The 12,500-nt window shown below is 47.3% G+C and overlaps 1 protein-coding gene across 3 annotated transcripts in view; it reads right to left on the reverse strand.

The window, feature by feature from the left end:
• LOC113575498 (MAM domain-containing glycosylphosphatidylinositol anchor protein 1) overlaps positions 1-12,500 on the reverse strand; it is a 197,261-nt gene that overhangs the window by 84,011 nt on the left and 100,750 nt on the right. For all 3 annotated transcript variants that reach the window (XM_035531889.1, XM_035531888.1, XM_035531890.1), the window contains exons 7-8: positions 5,028-5,297; positions 3,456-3,785 (exon numbers count right to left, since the gene is read on the reverse strand). In XM_035531889.1, the coding sequence (XP_035387782.1) occupies positions 3,456-3,785; positions 5,028-5,297 (600 nt within the window). The remainder of the gene's footprint in view (positions 1-3,455; positions 3,786-5,027; positions 5,298-12,500) is intronic.

A 12,500-nucleotide genomic window follows, 5' to 3' on the forward strand; every position in this document is an offset into this window, starting at 1 on the left:
GTTCAAATTTGAGTTTCTCACTATCTTTTCACCTCAAAGCCATTGGTTTATATTTAGGTTCTACAAAAAAACATGCTTATTAATTAATTAACTCATTAAATTAAGATACAAATATGCAGGTTTCTTTCCCCCTTCCCAGCCTCTTTACTGGAAGCAATGTCATGTGAGTACACTGGTGTGTGAATTTATATATACACATTTTCACTTTGTTCAGTGTAAACATTTTGCACTGCGAAGGTGAGCAGGCTTCTCACACTTCTGGCAGTGTAATCTGGTCCGTGCATAGAGAGGGTTATAAAATGTCCCTGTAGCTATAAAACACTGCAGTACCACGCGGTTTTCATCTGAAAGGCAAATATTTGACGTTTGCCGATATTTCAAAGGTTGGGTGTGCTCGGACCAGCAGCTAAGGAGCGGATCAGTAAGCATGTATCGGTGACAGGACCATCACGCCTGTCCTGGGCTCTCCGAGATACTCTAATTCTAGGCTGGGAAAACAGGCTTCTTGAAACGCAGAGAACAGAAAGAAATTCGGCATCTGCAAATATGAAGAATTTGCAATAAAATATCAGTTAATCAATACCGCTGAGCCTCAGTGTATGGTGTAGGTAGCCTAAATCAGGCTGACACGTTCTGAATCAACAGAGAATGAGTCATGGGGGGGGAGGGAGAGAGAGAGAGAGAGAGAGAGAGAGAGAGAGAGAGAGAGAGAGAGAGCGAGAGAGGAGGGTAGAGAGGGAGATAAGGGAGTGAATGTTAATATACTGAGAGAGAATCACTTTGCAATCAGCATTGGTGCCTTTATTGAACTGCTAAATGTTTAAGGGGGGCATTTGAGGAATGGACCGGATGGTTTCAGACCTTTCTTACTACCCCTGGGGCTAAACGAATAAATCTCCTCCACACACATCTGCCACACACCGGAGGGGAAAAAAAACGCAAAGTAATGTGGGAAAAAAAAAAGTGTGAGAAGGAACAAAAGGAAAAATGGGTAGAAAACGGAAAAGAGACAGAGAAATGATTAATGTGAGAAAAAGAGAAAGCGCACGAAATTGATGAGGTGGAGGGGCGGTGGCTGAGAAATGCACCGCCACTGCCTCCGAGGGCCACACTTAGGAAACGCCGGAGAAACAGGAAGTAAGGTGAAAGGCACTTCCTGAGAAAAGAGGCTTCCCAGAGGACTGTGGACACCCAGTCTGGTGTCTCAGCCAAATTCTCACCATCCGAAGCGATTCCGTGATTCATACCGACCTGGATTCGGAGCAGTGGTAATCCGAAGAGAAGGACTGTGACGACCTCGATTCCGAGACAGTCAGCAATTCGTGGCTCCTTTGAATAGCTAATCTGCTGAAGCCCAGACAGATGGCAGCTCAACTCGGGGGGTGTTGGGGAAACCATGTACATGCACCTCTCCTCCTCGGCCTTTCGGCCAACGTACTGGTCCAAAAGCAGTGGTGGAAAAACGGAGGCATGCCATCCACCCAGAAGCACATACAGCGCTTCATTCTGAAGCGTAATATGTGGTGTAATCTGAAGCGTAATATGAGGGCTAATCTGAAGCGTAATCTGAGGGGTAATCTGAAGCGTAATATGTGGTGTAATCTGAAGCGTAATATGAGGGGTAATCTGATGCATAATATGTGGTGTAATCTGAAGCGTAATCTGAGGGGTAATCTGAAGCGTAATATGTGGTGTAATCTGAAGCGTAATCTGAGGGGTAATCTGAAGCATAATATGTGGTGTAATCTGAAGCGTAATCTGAGGGGTAATCTGAAGCATAATATGTGGTGTAATCTGAAGCGTAATATGAGGGGTAATCTGAAGCATAATATGTGGTGTAATCTGAAGCGTAATATGAGGGGTAATATGAAGCATAATATGTGGTCTAATATGAAGCGTAATCTGAGGGGTAATATGAAGCGTAATATGTGGTGTAATCTGAAGCGTAATCTGAGGGGTAATCTGAAGCGTAATATGTGGTGTAATCTGAAGCGTAATATGAGGGGTAATATGAAGCTACACGCGCTGCAGACTGAGGTTCCCACATTTTTCATGATCATTTTTCAAATCAAATGGAACCCTCCAAAAACCCTCCAACCCTCCAAACCGGGGTTCACCATGAGACGGCGCACAGAAACGCTCTGAAAGCGTGATATATAAATCGGGAGCACGACAAGAGCGCAGCGGTGTGCCAGGAGAAAGCGCCGGCGCTTTGGGCTCGTCTGTTTTATTCAACGCTTTCTGCCAAGCGTTTGCGTTCTTCTTTCTATCGGCAGTGGGAGATCTCCAACGAGAGAAAGGGGAGATACCAGTTTTCTATTTCTCATGGTGCCTCCATGGAGGCCTTTCACCCAAAAGACAAAGATGGTGTCATTATCAGTCCACCCGCCGCACACGCAGTAAAGCGATTACGGCGCGTTCCGCCCAACTGTCAGAGCGAGAGGGGACGGTACCGTTGACTGAAGCAGGTTAATGTACGTGAATATGTAATGCGTGCGCTGACGGAGCGTGTGGAGAGGATGCGGTCGGCTCCCGTGCAGGGAGAATCCCGTGGAGAGTGAGAGAGAGAGGCAGACGAGAAAAAAAGAAGGGGGGAGCAGGAGGGGAGAGACGGGGAAGGAGAGATAACGAGGCAGAGCCCGGCGGTGAGTGCCATGAGCCCGTCAGCGAGCGCCAGGCTCGCGGACAGGAGTTAGACAGAACAGCCAGGTGTCCCACATGTAGCACAGAAGGGCACTGCAAAAACAGGCGAGGTAGTGGGTGGGGACCAGCGAGCAGTCGCGAGCCATCAGGGTTCTACCACGTATGGTATATACAGCTCGTGGGCTTAGCCATAAAAAAACTCCTGGTGTACAATTGCAGTACTTTGTATGATCAGATTGAGCAGAGGATGGAAAAGCAACAGTTGAGCAGTGCTCGGGGGGGGGGCACAGGACCCTGAGCCCAAAACGGGTGAGCGAGAGGTGAGTGTGTTTGTGGAGAGGCGGGTGCGTTTGTGAGAGGTGGGTGTGTTTGTGTTTGAGTCTGCTACATGTGGAAAGGTAGATAGGTGGAGGGGTGGATGGGTGGACGAGTGGAGGGGTATAAGTCGATCACCTGACTAAGAACACATTGGCTTTGTTTATACAGTATCTACTACATCCACTCCAGTAGGCAGATGTTTGTTCAAAAATCCAAATAACTCTTATTAAGTTTATAAGCAGTAATACGGTTTTGTATCAGGAAACATGACCATGAATTAATTAATCCTTTATTGAACCACAGTCGAGTACCTTCATTTCTTTGCACCAAATAATAGTTCAGAATCCTGCAGTAAGCCTGAAGAAAAGTCTGGAATTCAACCAAACAAAAGAAACTCTGGAACTCTGGAATTCTGGTAGCTAAACCCAGTTTTGAACCAGCAAAAAAAAAAGAAAGAAAAAAAAAAGAACGGAAAATAGGAACGTCGCGCTCACCGCTGCTTTGTGTGATGTTAACGTCCACCCGGAGTTCTGGAACACTGCTCCCGGGGAAGTTGGCCAGGCAGCTGTAGGTGGCCTGGTCTCGGAACTTCATGTCGATGATCTCCAGGCTGCTGGTAGAAGGGGGCATGTCGGGGTCGCTGCGCAGCACGATGAGGCTGTCTGACGGGACGACGGGAGCGCCGTTCTTGTACCACGCGTAGTTGACCTTGTCCTGGGGCTGCGCGTCCGCGTGACACGACAGCTTGAGGTCGCGACCTATCTGGATGGTCTCGCTGTCCTTGTTGGAGTCCGGAGTGATCTGGAACGTCAGGTTCTTCATCGCTGCACATGGGAGAAGGGAGGAAGAGGAGGCAGGGCAGAAAGCACAAGGCAGAACATTGGAGAACAGGCACCTGTTATAGCAACCACTATGTCATAGCTATAGCAACCACTATGTCATAGCACGTCAGTCATAGCAACTATTTGTATTATATAAATAGCATGCATTTTGTAAATATAGCAACAACTACGACAGTCATAGCAATCACTGTATATATCAGTATAGCAGAGCTAGAACATGCAATGCCACTTATGTTCACTTCGATGCACAAACACACTTTCGAACATGAACTAACCAATAGCAGCAATAAAAAATGCCATATTTTGAAAGATTTAACAAATGGCGTAAATGACACTGAACATAACGGAAGCTTTGGCATTCGGACATCTCAATCCAGGCACTGGCATCTCCAAACGTCACTACTGTAGGGTAAAAACACTGAACCCACGACTGTCCTGCCAGCTGAGTGGACGTATTGATCTGCAGCGCACCTTCAGTCAAGCAGGCAAAACTGGTGTGAAGTTAAATCCGCTCGTGTCTCTAAAGCTCTGGGCCAGGATGTGCAGCCTGACAGTCAGCCAGACTTTCTGCTGGTACCAGACAAGATTGTGGTGCCATAAGCTCGGTTTCTTGTGCATGGCTTTTCCACCTGCAGCTTTTCCCTGCAGCTTGTGTGTCTGCATGTGTGCATCTGTGCCCGTGTGTCCATGCATGCGAGCAGGTGTGCGCACGTGCATGCACGTGTGTGTCTGTGTGTGTGTGTGTGTGTGTGTGTGTGTCTGAGTGTGTGTGAGGGTCTGTGTAGCGTGTAGAGATCTCACCACCAGGAGCAGACGCACCTCCCAGGTTCACGGCTGCCCTGTACACTATTGTGAGAGGGCGCAGTGCTAATTACCTCTGCTCTGCTCCGATAAATCACAGTAAATACAGACGATTAGCAGGACTAAGAATAGCCAGCAGCCTGTGACAAAGGTTCTAGAGCATGTTTGTTTTATAGTGTTCGACATGATAACCATGAAAACACGCGCAGTGATTAGCAGTGGATCTAGTCATAGTTCAACCACTTACCTGTTCCCCTTCTCAACACACACGCACGTGCACACAGCCAAGCAAATAAACACGCGATACACACTCCCGCTACACACCTTCCACTTGACGTAGTGCTATGATTGTTTGGAAAATCAATCCGGTGTAATTAGGTGCAGCGTGTGTGCGGAGGCGCGCGTGCGTGCCCTCGCCCTTACTTCTAACCACGAGGTTGACGTTCCTCCTCGCAGGGTTGCCCACATTGTTGACGGCGGTGCAGTTGTAGAAGCCCGAGTCCTCCGGCATGACCGACGTGAGCGTCAGAGTCCCGTTATCGATCAGGGAGCGCTGCGGCAGGGGCCCGGGGTAGCGTGTCCAGGACACAGTGGGCGGGGGGTAGCCGGCCGTCACCTCGCACGACAGGGTCACGTCCTGCCCGGGGTCCACCACGTACGTCTCGTTCACCGACAGCTTCAGGGCAGGGGGTGCTAGAGAGGGGGAACATGCCTCATCAGAAAGGGTGGCAAACGCGTGGTTCTATCGTTGAGGTAGACTGCTGGATACCACGGCGACAAGGTCTCAAAAGTTGGCTCAGAAAGGGTTATAAAACAAAGTAAGATTAGCAGAACAAATCTGGATGCCGAACACTGCAATACGGCATAAATTATATCAGATCAGGTTATACGGCAACATTATCCTGCAGTGATTTATACATCAGTACATATAATCTTGTACATCAGAACCACAGTCTGGCTAATGCAGCTTCTCGCAGGTTTGCACTTGTAGGATTTAATGAAAAAGGAAAAATAAAAGGGAAGACGTGAGCCGTCTGTCGAGGACGTGGTTCGAACGTGGTCTTGTGTAAAGCATTCAGTTCAATAGGAACTATAGCGTAATGAGGGCCATTTTAACCATAGAAGCTTTTAATACTCAAGAGTTTTATCTGGGCTTATCAAAAGCGAGTATTACAGCAGAAGACTAAAAGGCTCTTCCTCCCCTCACTGCCATAAACTGTGGCTCAGGTCACCACCCCAGGCCGCCCCTGGCTAACTCTCTGAACACATATCACTGTCTAGATGCTCGATTTACACGCTGGGCCGCGCAAGGTTGATGGCTTCCCTCCAGAGTCTTGGTTCTGCCAAGGTTTCTTCCTCATACTGAGTTTTCCTTCGCCACTGTCTCCGCTGGCGTGCTCGTAACAGATATGGACCCATACACCCTCGCGCACACTCGCACACACGCACCCCCACACCCACACAGACAGCCACACTCACACACACACGCACAGACTCATGGAAGTGGGGATGGTTTTGGGGATTGGGGCGGGGAGAGAGTTGTTCTGGGGGGGGACGACTTGTGTTGGGGTTTGGGGCGTGGATGGGACACACGCAGCACCATGTCACCCACCTGAACCACACAGCAGTGTGGAAAACGCGTTCCACGGGCACATGTACAGCATGGCGACCAGCGGGGGAACCGTCAGAGGCCAGCCAACAGCAAAAGAAACACTCCTCTGAACCCTAACTGTCTGCCGCACCTACTGAGACTTCAATTAATGTCAGTCGCACCACAGTAATTTTAGCAGGAGTCAAAGTTCAACCCAATTAAAACCCACTAAAACTGACTCACATACACCTCGCGTTTTGAACACAGTGTTACTTCAAAAGTGTCAGCTGCTTTAATCAGTTATAGACCATTTTGGCAAATGTTTTAACAGCGTTCAGTGATTGGAAAGAAAGTAATAGTTGGTGGTTATTGCCAAATAAAACTATTTATGAAAGGAAAAGTAATTAAAAAAGATGGTCTGATTCAGATATGAAAATCATAAAGTGAGTTTAAAACTCATTACTGGTAATTTCAACAAGTTTTCAAAACTAAATGGAATACAAATTCACATTTCCAAAAATAAAAAGTAGATATATACATTCTAACACATCAGTGGTAACAGTACCTGATGGTAACAGTGCCCGATGTATAAACAGAAGCTGTATTTTACTCTTTCTCTTGTGACTGCAGTTTTACAGTGTTAGTGTGTAATAAACCATAATCTGATGTAACTGAGGTTACAGTAGACAGCACACTTCTGGATGTTTAACTCCGCTTTCATTTACTGATGAAATAGCAGGAAAAAGAGAGAGACAGACACAAGGAGAGACAGAAAAAGACAGAGACAAAGAGAGGACAGTGGGAGAGAGAGAGACAAAGAGAGAGAGAGAGAGAAAGAGAGAGAGAGAGAGAGAGAGAGAGAGAGAGAGAGAGAGAGAGAGAGAGAGAGAGAGAGACTCGTTCCTTTTCAAAACGAGTGAACATGAGCTGGCTAGGAAAAAGCCAGGTGTCCAGAGAGGACAAGATCTGCACCCACCGCCTGTCAGGGGAGACTGAAACTAAGAGTCACTTTGTTCTTTCATGTCCAAAATATGAAACCAGCAGAGAATCCTTTCTGTACAGAAGCACCAACAAAAGCCGCACCTTCCCCACACTGACTGATACAGAAAAACTGAAAATATTACTGGGGGAAAGCATAGAACCTGTAGAAAAGATTATAAATAATGCATTTACAATAATTTAGACTGTTTGTAATCTAACATTACCGTTATCGTTATCACATTGACTTAGACTGTTTGTAATCTAACGTTACTGTCATTATTTACTTCTTATATTCCATGTTCTACAAATTTTATTTTTGTTATTTTGCTTCATTTTTTAGCCTCTACAAAAGCTCTCATTTGTTTGTATATTAATAATACATCTACATATACTGTATTGCTTTTACAATAAAGCAAATTTGATTTGATATGACAGAGACGGGGGGGGGGGGGGGGTGATGCACAGCCCATTGTTAATGACCAGGCATCCCGTGAGGAAGACTCCTCTTCCTCACTATGTAGAAAGCGCAGCACCAGGATTCGGCACACAGGCAGCCTCCACTGAAAAAGGTCTCCAGGACGGAAGCTCACTTTATCTACCCAACCTGCGAGTGTGTCACTTTTCTCAGGCCGAGTAAGCGAGCTCAGCGCTGTGACGGCCGCCGCTGCCACCCAGCCTTATTTGGACAGCAAATAAAAGAGACATCACCGAGGAAGACAAGAAAGGGCGGGGTGGGCGGAGATTGCAAAAGGAAAGAATTTATTGTTTCAATTTTCCAAGATAGTGGAAGGAGGATAGTGGCAGATCAGGTCGTGGTTGTCCCACGGTAATAGGATTGATGGGTTTTACAGACTTTTACACAGCCTGCTACAACCCAGAGGGAGAGAGGGAGAAAGAGAGGGAGAGAGAGAGAGAGAGAGAGAGAGAGAGAGAGAAAGAAAGAGACAAAGTGGGGGAATATGTGAAAACCAAGGAGTCACACCACCAAATGGGCCCTGAAATACACACACAGACACCCTAAGACGCAGATAGCAACGCCCTGAGACAAAGACACCCTGAGACGCAGATACAGACGCCCTGAGACACAGACGCCCTGAGACACAGATACAGACGCCCTGAGACACAGACGCCCTGAGACAAAGATGCCCTGAGACACAGATACAGGTGCCCTGAGACACAGACGCCCTGAGACACAGATACAGGTGCCCTGAGACACAGATACAGAGGCCCTAAGAAACAAACAGACACCCTGAGATGTAGATACAGATGCCCTGTGATACAGATGCCATAAGATGCGGACACAGATGCTCTGAGACACAGATGTCCTGTGACACAGACGCCCTGAGATGCAGACACAGATGTACTGAGACACAGACACAGATGTCCTGAGATGAAGACCAGGTGAGCAAAAGAGCAAACAGGTAGGCCAGATTTTGCACTGGGAATAAAAAAAAAAACAAAACAGAAAAATAAATAAATACACAAACAAACAGAAAGAAAAGAGAGAACAGGCATGGGGAGCTTATTAAACCGAAACCATGGAAACCACGGAGGTTTACCTTGACAAGAGCACATTTCCAACGCATCACTAATAAGTTGCATGCCTCAGTAACAAATGTCATCTAAGCATATGCTGTGTGTAATTATAACTTAAGTCTGGGGAAAATAACAAATAAATGAAACCCACAATATTGTCACTGATGCAAGGTCAGAGAAATGTGTCTGAAATGCAGATAATCAGCACAGATTCATCAGGCTCTTGGCGTCTGTCCTCTGTTTAGTGACAATCGTTCAGCCATGAATGTCCCATCCTTCAAAGTCTGTCTCTGGCAGCATTAAACACACGCGCGCGTTCGCGCGCTCTCACGGGCGCGCTCGTGCGCACTCGCATTCATACATGCGCACGCCGACAACAACAGCGGCCGGAATTAACGAGGCACCACACAGCCGCGGCGCTCGGCAACAGATAGAAAGTAATTAGTACTCAGACGCGAGAACAGCATCATTAAAGCAATTTATCGCCACCGATTTAACGATGCCTGTCTCTATTAGTGCCGTCGAATAAATCGTAGCGCCGTTGCGCCGGCAAGCACGCGTGGACCGGACCGGCTCCCCCCGCAACTCCGTCTAGCTCTGCACAGGCCGTCGTCAAAGTCAGAAACAGACGGCGCCTCTTCAAATCTGGCACATACGTTAACAGCGCGCATGCATATTTATCGGACTCGTTCGATATTCGGGGATTCTAAACCTTTTTACCTATGTACTTTACCTAAGAGCAAGGGCCCATTTTTGGAGCTGAATCCTTAAACAGCAAAAGAGGAAAATGTCCTTTGCCAAGGGGAAACATTGTGTAGACACACACAAACACACCCCCACACGTGCGCACACGCACATTCATTCTCATTACATCCGACGGTGTATTAGTAGTCAGTGGATGGCGTACTGAAGGTAATGGATGGTAGCAGTATGCAGGTATAATGCGCACTGGGCTGATCAATAGCGGAGAGAGCTTCTGTTTTGCCTTGTGTTTGTCCACTCAGGCTGTCCCGTACGTCCCAGTGGGCTGCTTTAAATCAGGACGTCGATGGGACGGCAGTTGCAGCCTTATACGCTCGAGTACGTGACCCATGCAGACAGCAGCGTGCAGGCGTAAGCAATGCCAGGCCTGCGATCTGAGAGAGAGAGAGGGAACGCCCTCCTCTGTCGCTCCCTCTCTCGTCCCCCTCTTTTGCCGCTCCGCTACACAGAAAGGCTCCAGTGGTTGGGGAATGTGTCCTGGATCCAGGGAACCGGAAAGCTCTGGATGTAGGGGTGTGTCACCGGAGCAGCACGGGTTAGAACTATCTAACATTTCGAGTCTCTGTTGCTACGGAGACCAGCCAAGTACTGTCAGCTCCAAGCGAGTAGGCAGAGGAGGAGTTCACCAGGTGAGCCAGATAGCTACTTCGCTAATCAAGACAACCCTCCAACATACAAATATAAACCTCCACCATACAGACATAAACCTCCATCATAGACATAAACCTCCACCATACAGACATACACCTCCACCATACAGACATACACCTTCATCATCCAGACATAAACCTCTATCATAGACATACACCTCTAACATACAGACATAAACCTACATTATACAGACATAAACCTCTATCACAAACATAAACCTCCATCATACAGACATAAACCTCCATCATACAGACATAAACCTCCACCATAAAGACATACACCTCCATCATACAGACATAAACCTCTATCACAGACATACACCTCCACCATACAGACATACATCTTCGCCACAGATTCTCTACCACTCTGCACAGTAATGAATCACAACAGCACAGCACAACAGAACAACAGCACAACAGTACAACAGGAAAACAGAACAACAGAACAACAGTACACCAGCACAACAATACAACAGCACAATGCGCACAGACTATAATACAGTAGAAAAAATGATATTCCTTTTGATATTCTGACAGTACTGCCTGACTGAATTTACAAATACCCTTTTCACCATCAACACAGACACGGACCACGCAACGTACCCAGTACAGACAATACACATAACACACACACCATACACAATGTACAGAATGCATACACTTTATATATTAATGATGACATTATGGAGTGCTTTACAAGCTGTTTGACGGTCCCTTGCTCTGAACATCGGTACAATGACAGAAATCTCCTTTTATAGCATGTTGACTTGACTCTGCTAACTGGACAGTGGCTGTATTTGAAGCTAATGTCTCTCCTTTCAGGAGAACACCTTAAGACACCTTCAAAACTGTTTTCGCTTAGACTCGGTGTGGGAAAAAACAGCATCTGAAAATGGATACTGTAGGTTTATTCATCGATTAATTACATAAACCTACACTACCGATGTGTTTTTAATCGGGCAGCTGTGGACAGCTCAGACAGGAAGTGTCGTGTGAAAAAGCACCCGGAGCGTCCATTAGCTGACCGTTACTTACCAGAGTCCACACCTCCTCCATGCTCAGCTCGCAGACGAAGCCAAAGGGAAACTATTTCATCGGGGCATCAATCACCCCATTTCAGATGGACTTTTTATCTAGCCAGATTTCTGGCAGATATAGCAGAGTGAAATCATCTGAGCGTTAAAGAGTTTATTAATGACTGCTAGCAGAATCCTTATCCGCAAAATGTCTGTTTCTGAAATATACTGAATATAACTAGCTGCATTTGCTTGGGCCAGAGTAATGATTATAATGTTGTGTTGAAATAGTTTATTGAACTTGACTGGTTGGTTCGCTGGGCTGCTAGGCGGTGGTGTGGGGGGGTTGCAGGGCGAGAGTGAGACGGAGGTAGGAGCAGGACCCTAGAACAGGGGGTTACGCCACTGACTGAAGCATGCCTGACAGGCAGAGCAAGACTCCAAGCTGGGTGAGGATTATGATTTAAAAATCAATCAGTCCTTGCCCTGTGTGTGTGTGTGTGTGTGTGTGTGTGTGTGTGTGTGTGTGTGTGTGTGTGTGTGTGTGTGTGTGTGTGTGTGTGTGTGTGTGTGTGTCTGGCTACCCAAGGCCTGATCTGCTTATGGAAGAGTCCACAAGGACAGATGGGAAAACTGCCTCTATATTCCTCTGACACAAACCCACAAATAAATCGTCACACACACACACACACACACACACACACACACACACACACACACACAGGCCAGCACAGGCCTATTCTCTGCCAGTGCCTTGTGTGTGGCCTTTTCTCAAATTAAAAAGATACAAAAAGGCAACATCTCCGTCTTCATCTACATATTTCATGTACAAGATCAGGAGGTGTAGCTCTAGGGGAGGTAGGTCTAAGAGGAGGTCTCACCCTGGGAGATGCAGGTCTAAGAGGAGGTCTCACCCTGGGGGAGGCAGGTCTAAGAGAAGGTCTCACCCTGGGGGAGGCAGGTCTAAGAGGAGGTCTCAACCTGGTGTAGGCAGGTCTAACAGGAAGTCTACTCTGAAGGAGGCAGGTCTAACAGGAAGTCTACTCTGAAGGAGGCAGGTCTAACGGGAGGTCTACTCTGAAGGGGGCAGGTCTAACGGGAGGTGTAGCCCTGGGGGAGGCAGGTCTAACAGGAAGTCTACTCTGAAGGAGGCAGGTCTAATGGGAGGTCTACTCTGAAGGAGGCAGGTCTAATGGGAGGTCAACTCTGAAGGAGCCAGGTCTAATGGGAGGTCTACTCTGAAGGAGGCAGGTCTAACAGGAGGTCTACTCTGAAGGAGGCAGGTCTAATGGGAGGTCTACTCTGAAGGAGGCAGGTCTAAAGGGAGGTCTACTCTGAAGGAGGCAGGTCTAACAGGAGG

This window comes from Electrophorus electricus, chromosome 11 (genome assembly GCF_013358815.1).
Source record: "Electrophorus electricus isolate fEleEle1 chromosome 11, fEleEle1.pri, whole genome shotgun sequence".
NCBI lineage: Eukaryota > Metazoa > Chordata > Actinopteri > Gymnotiformes > Gymnotidae > Electrophorus > Electrophorus electricus.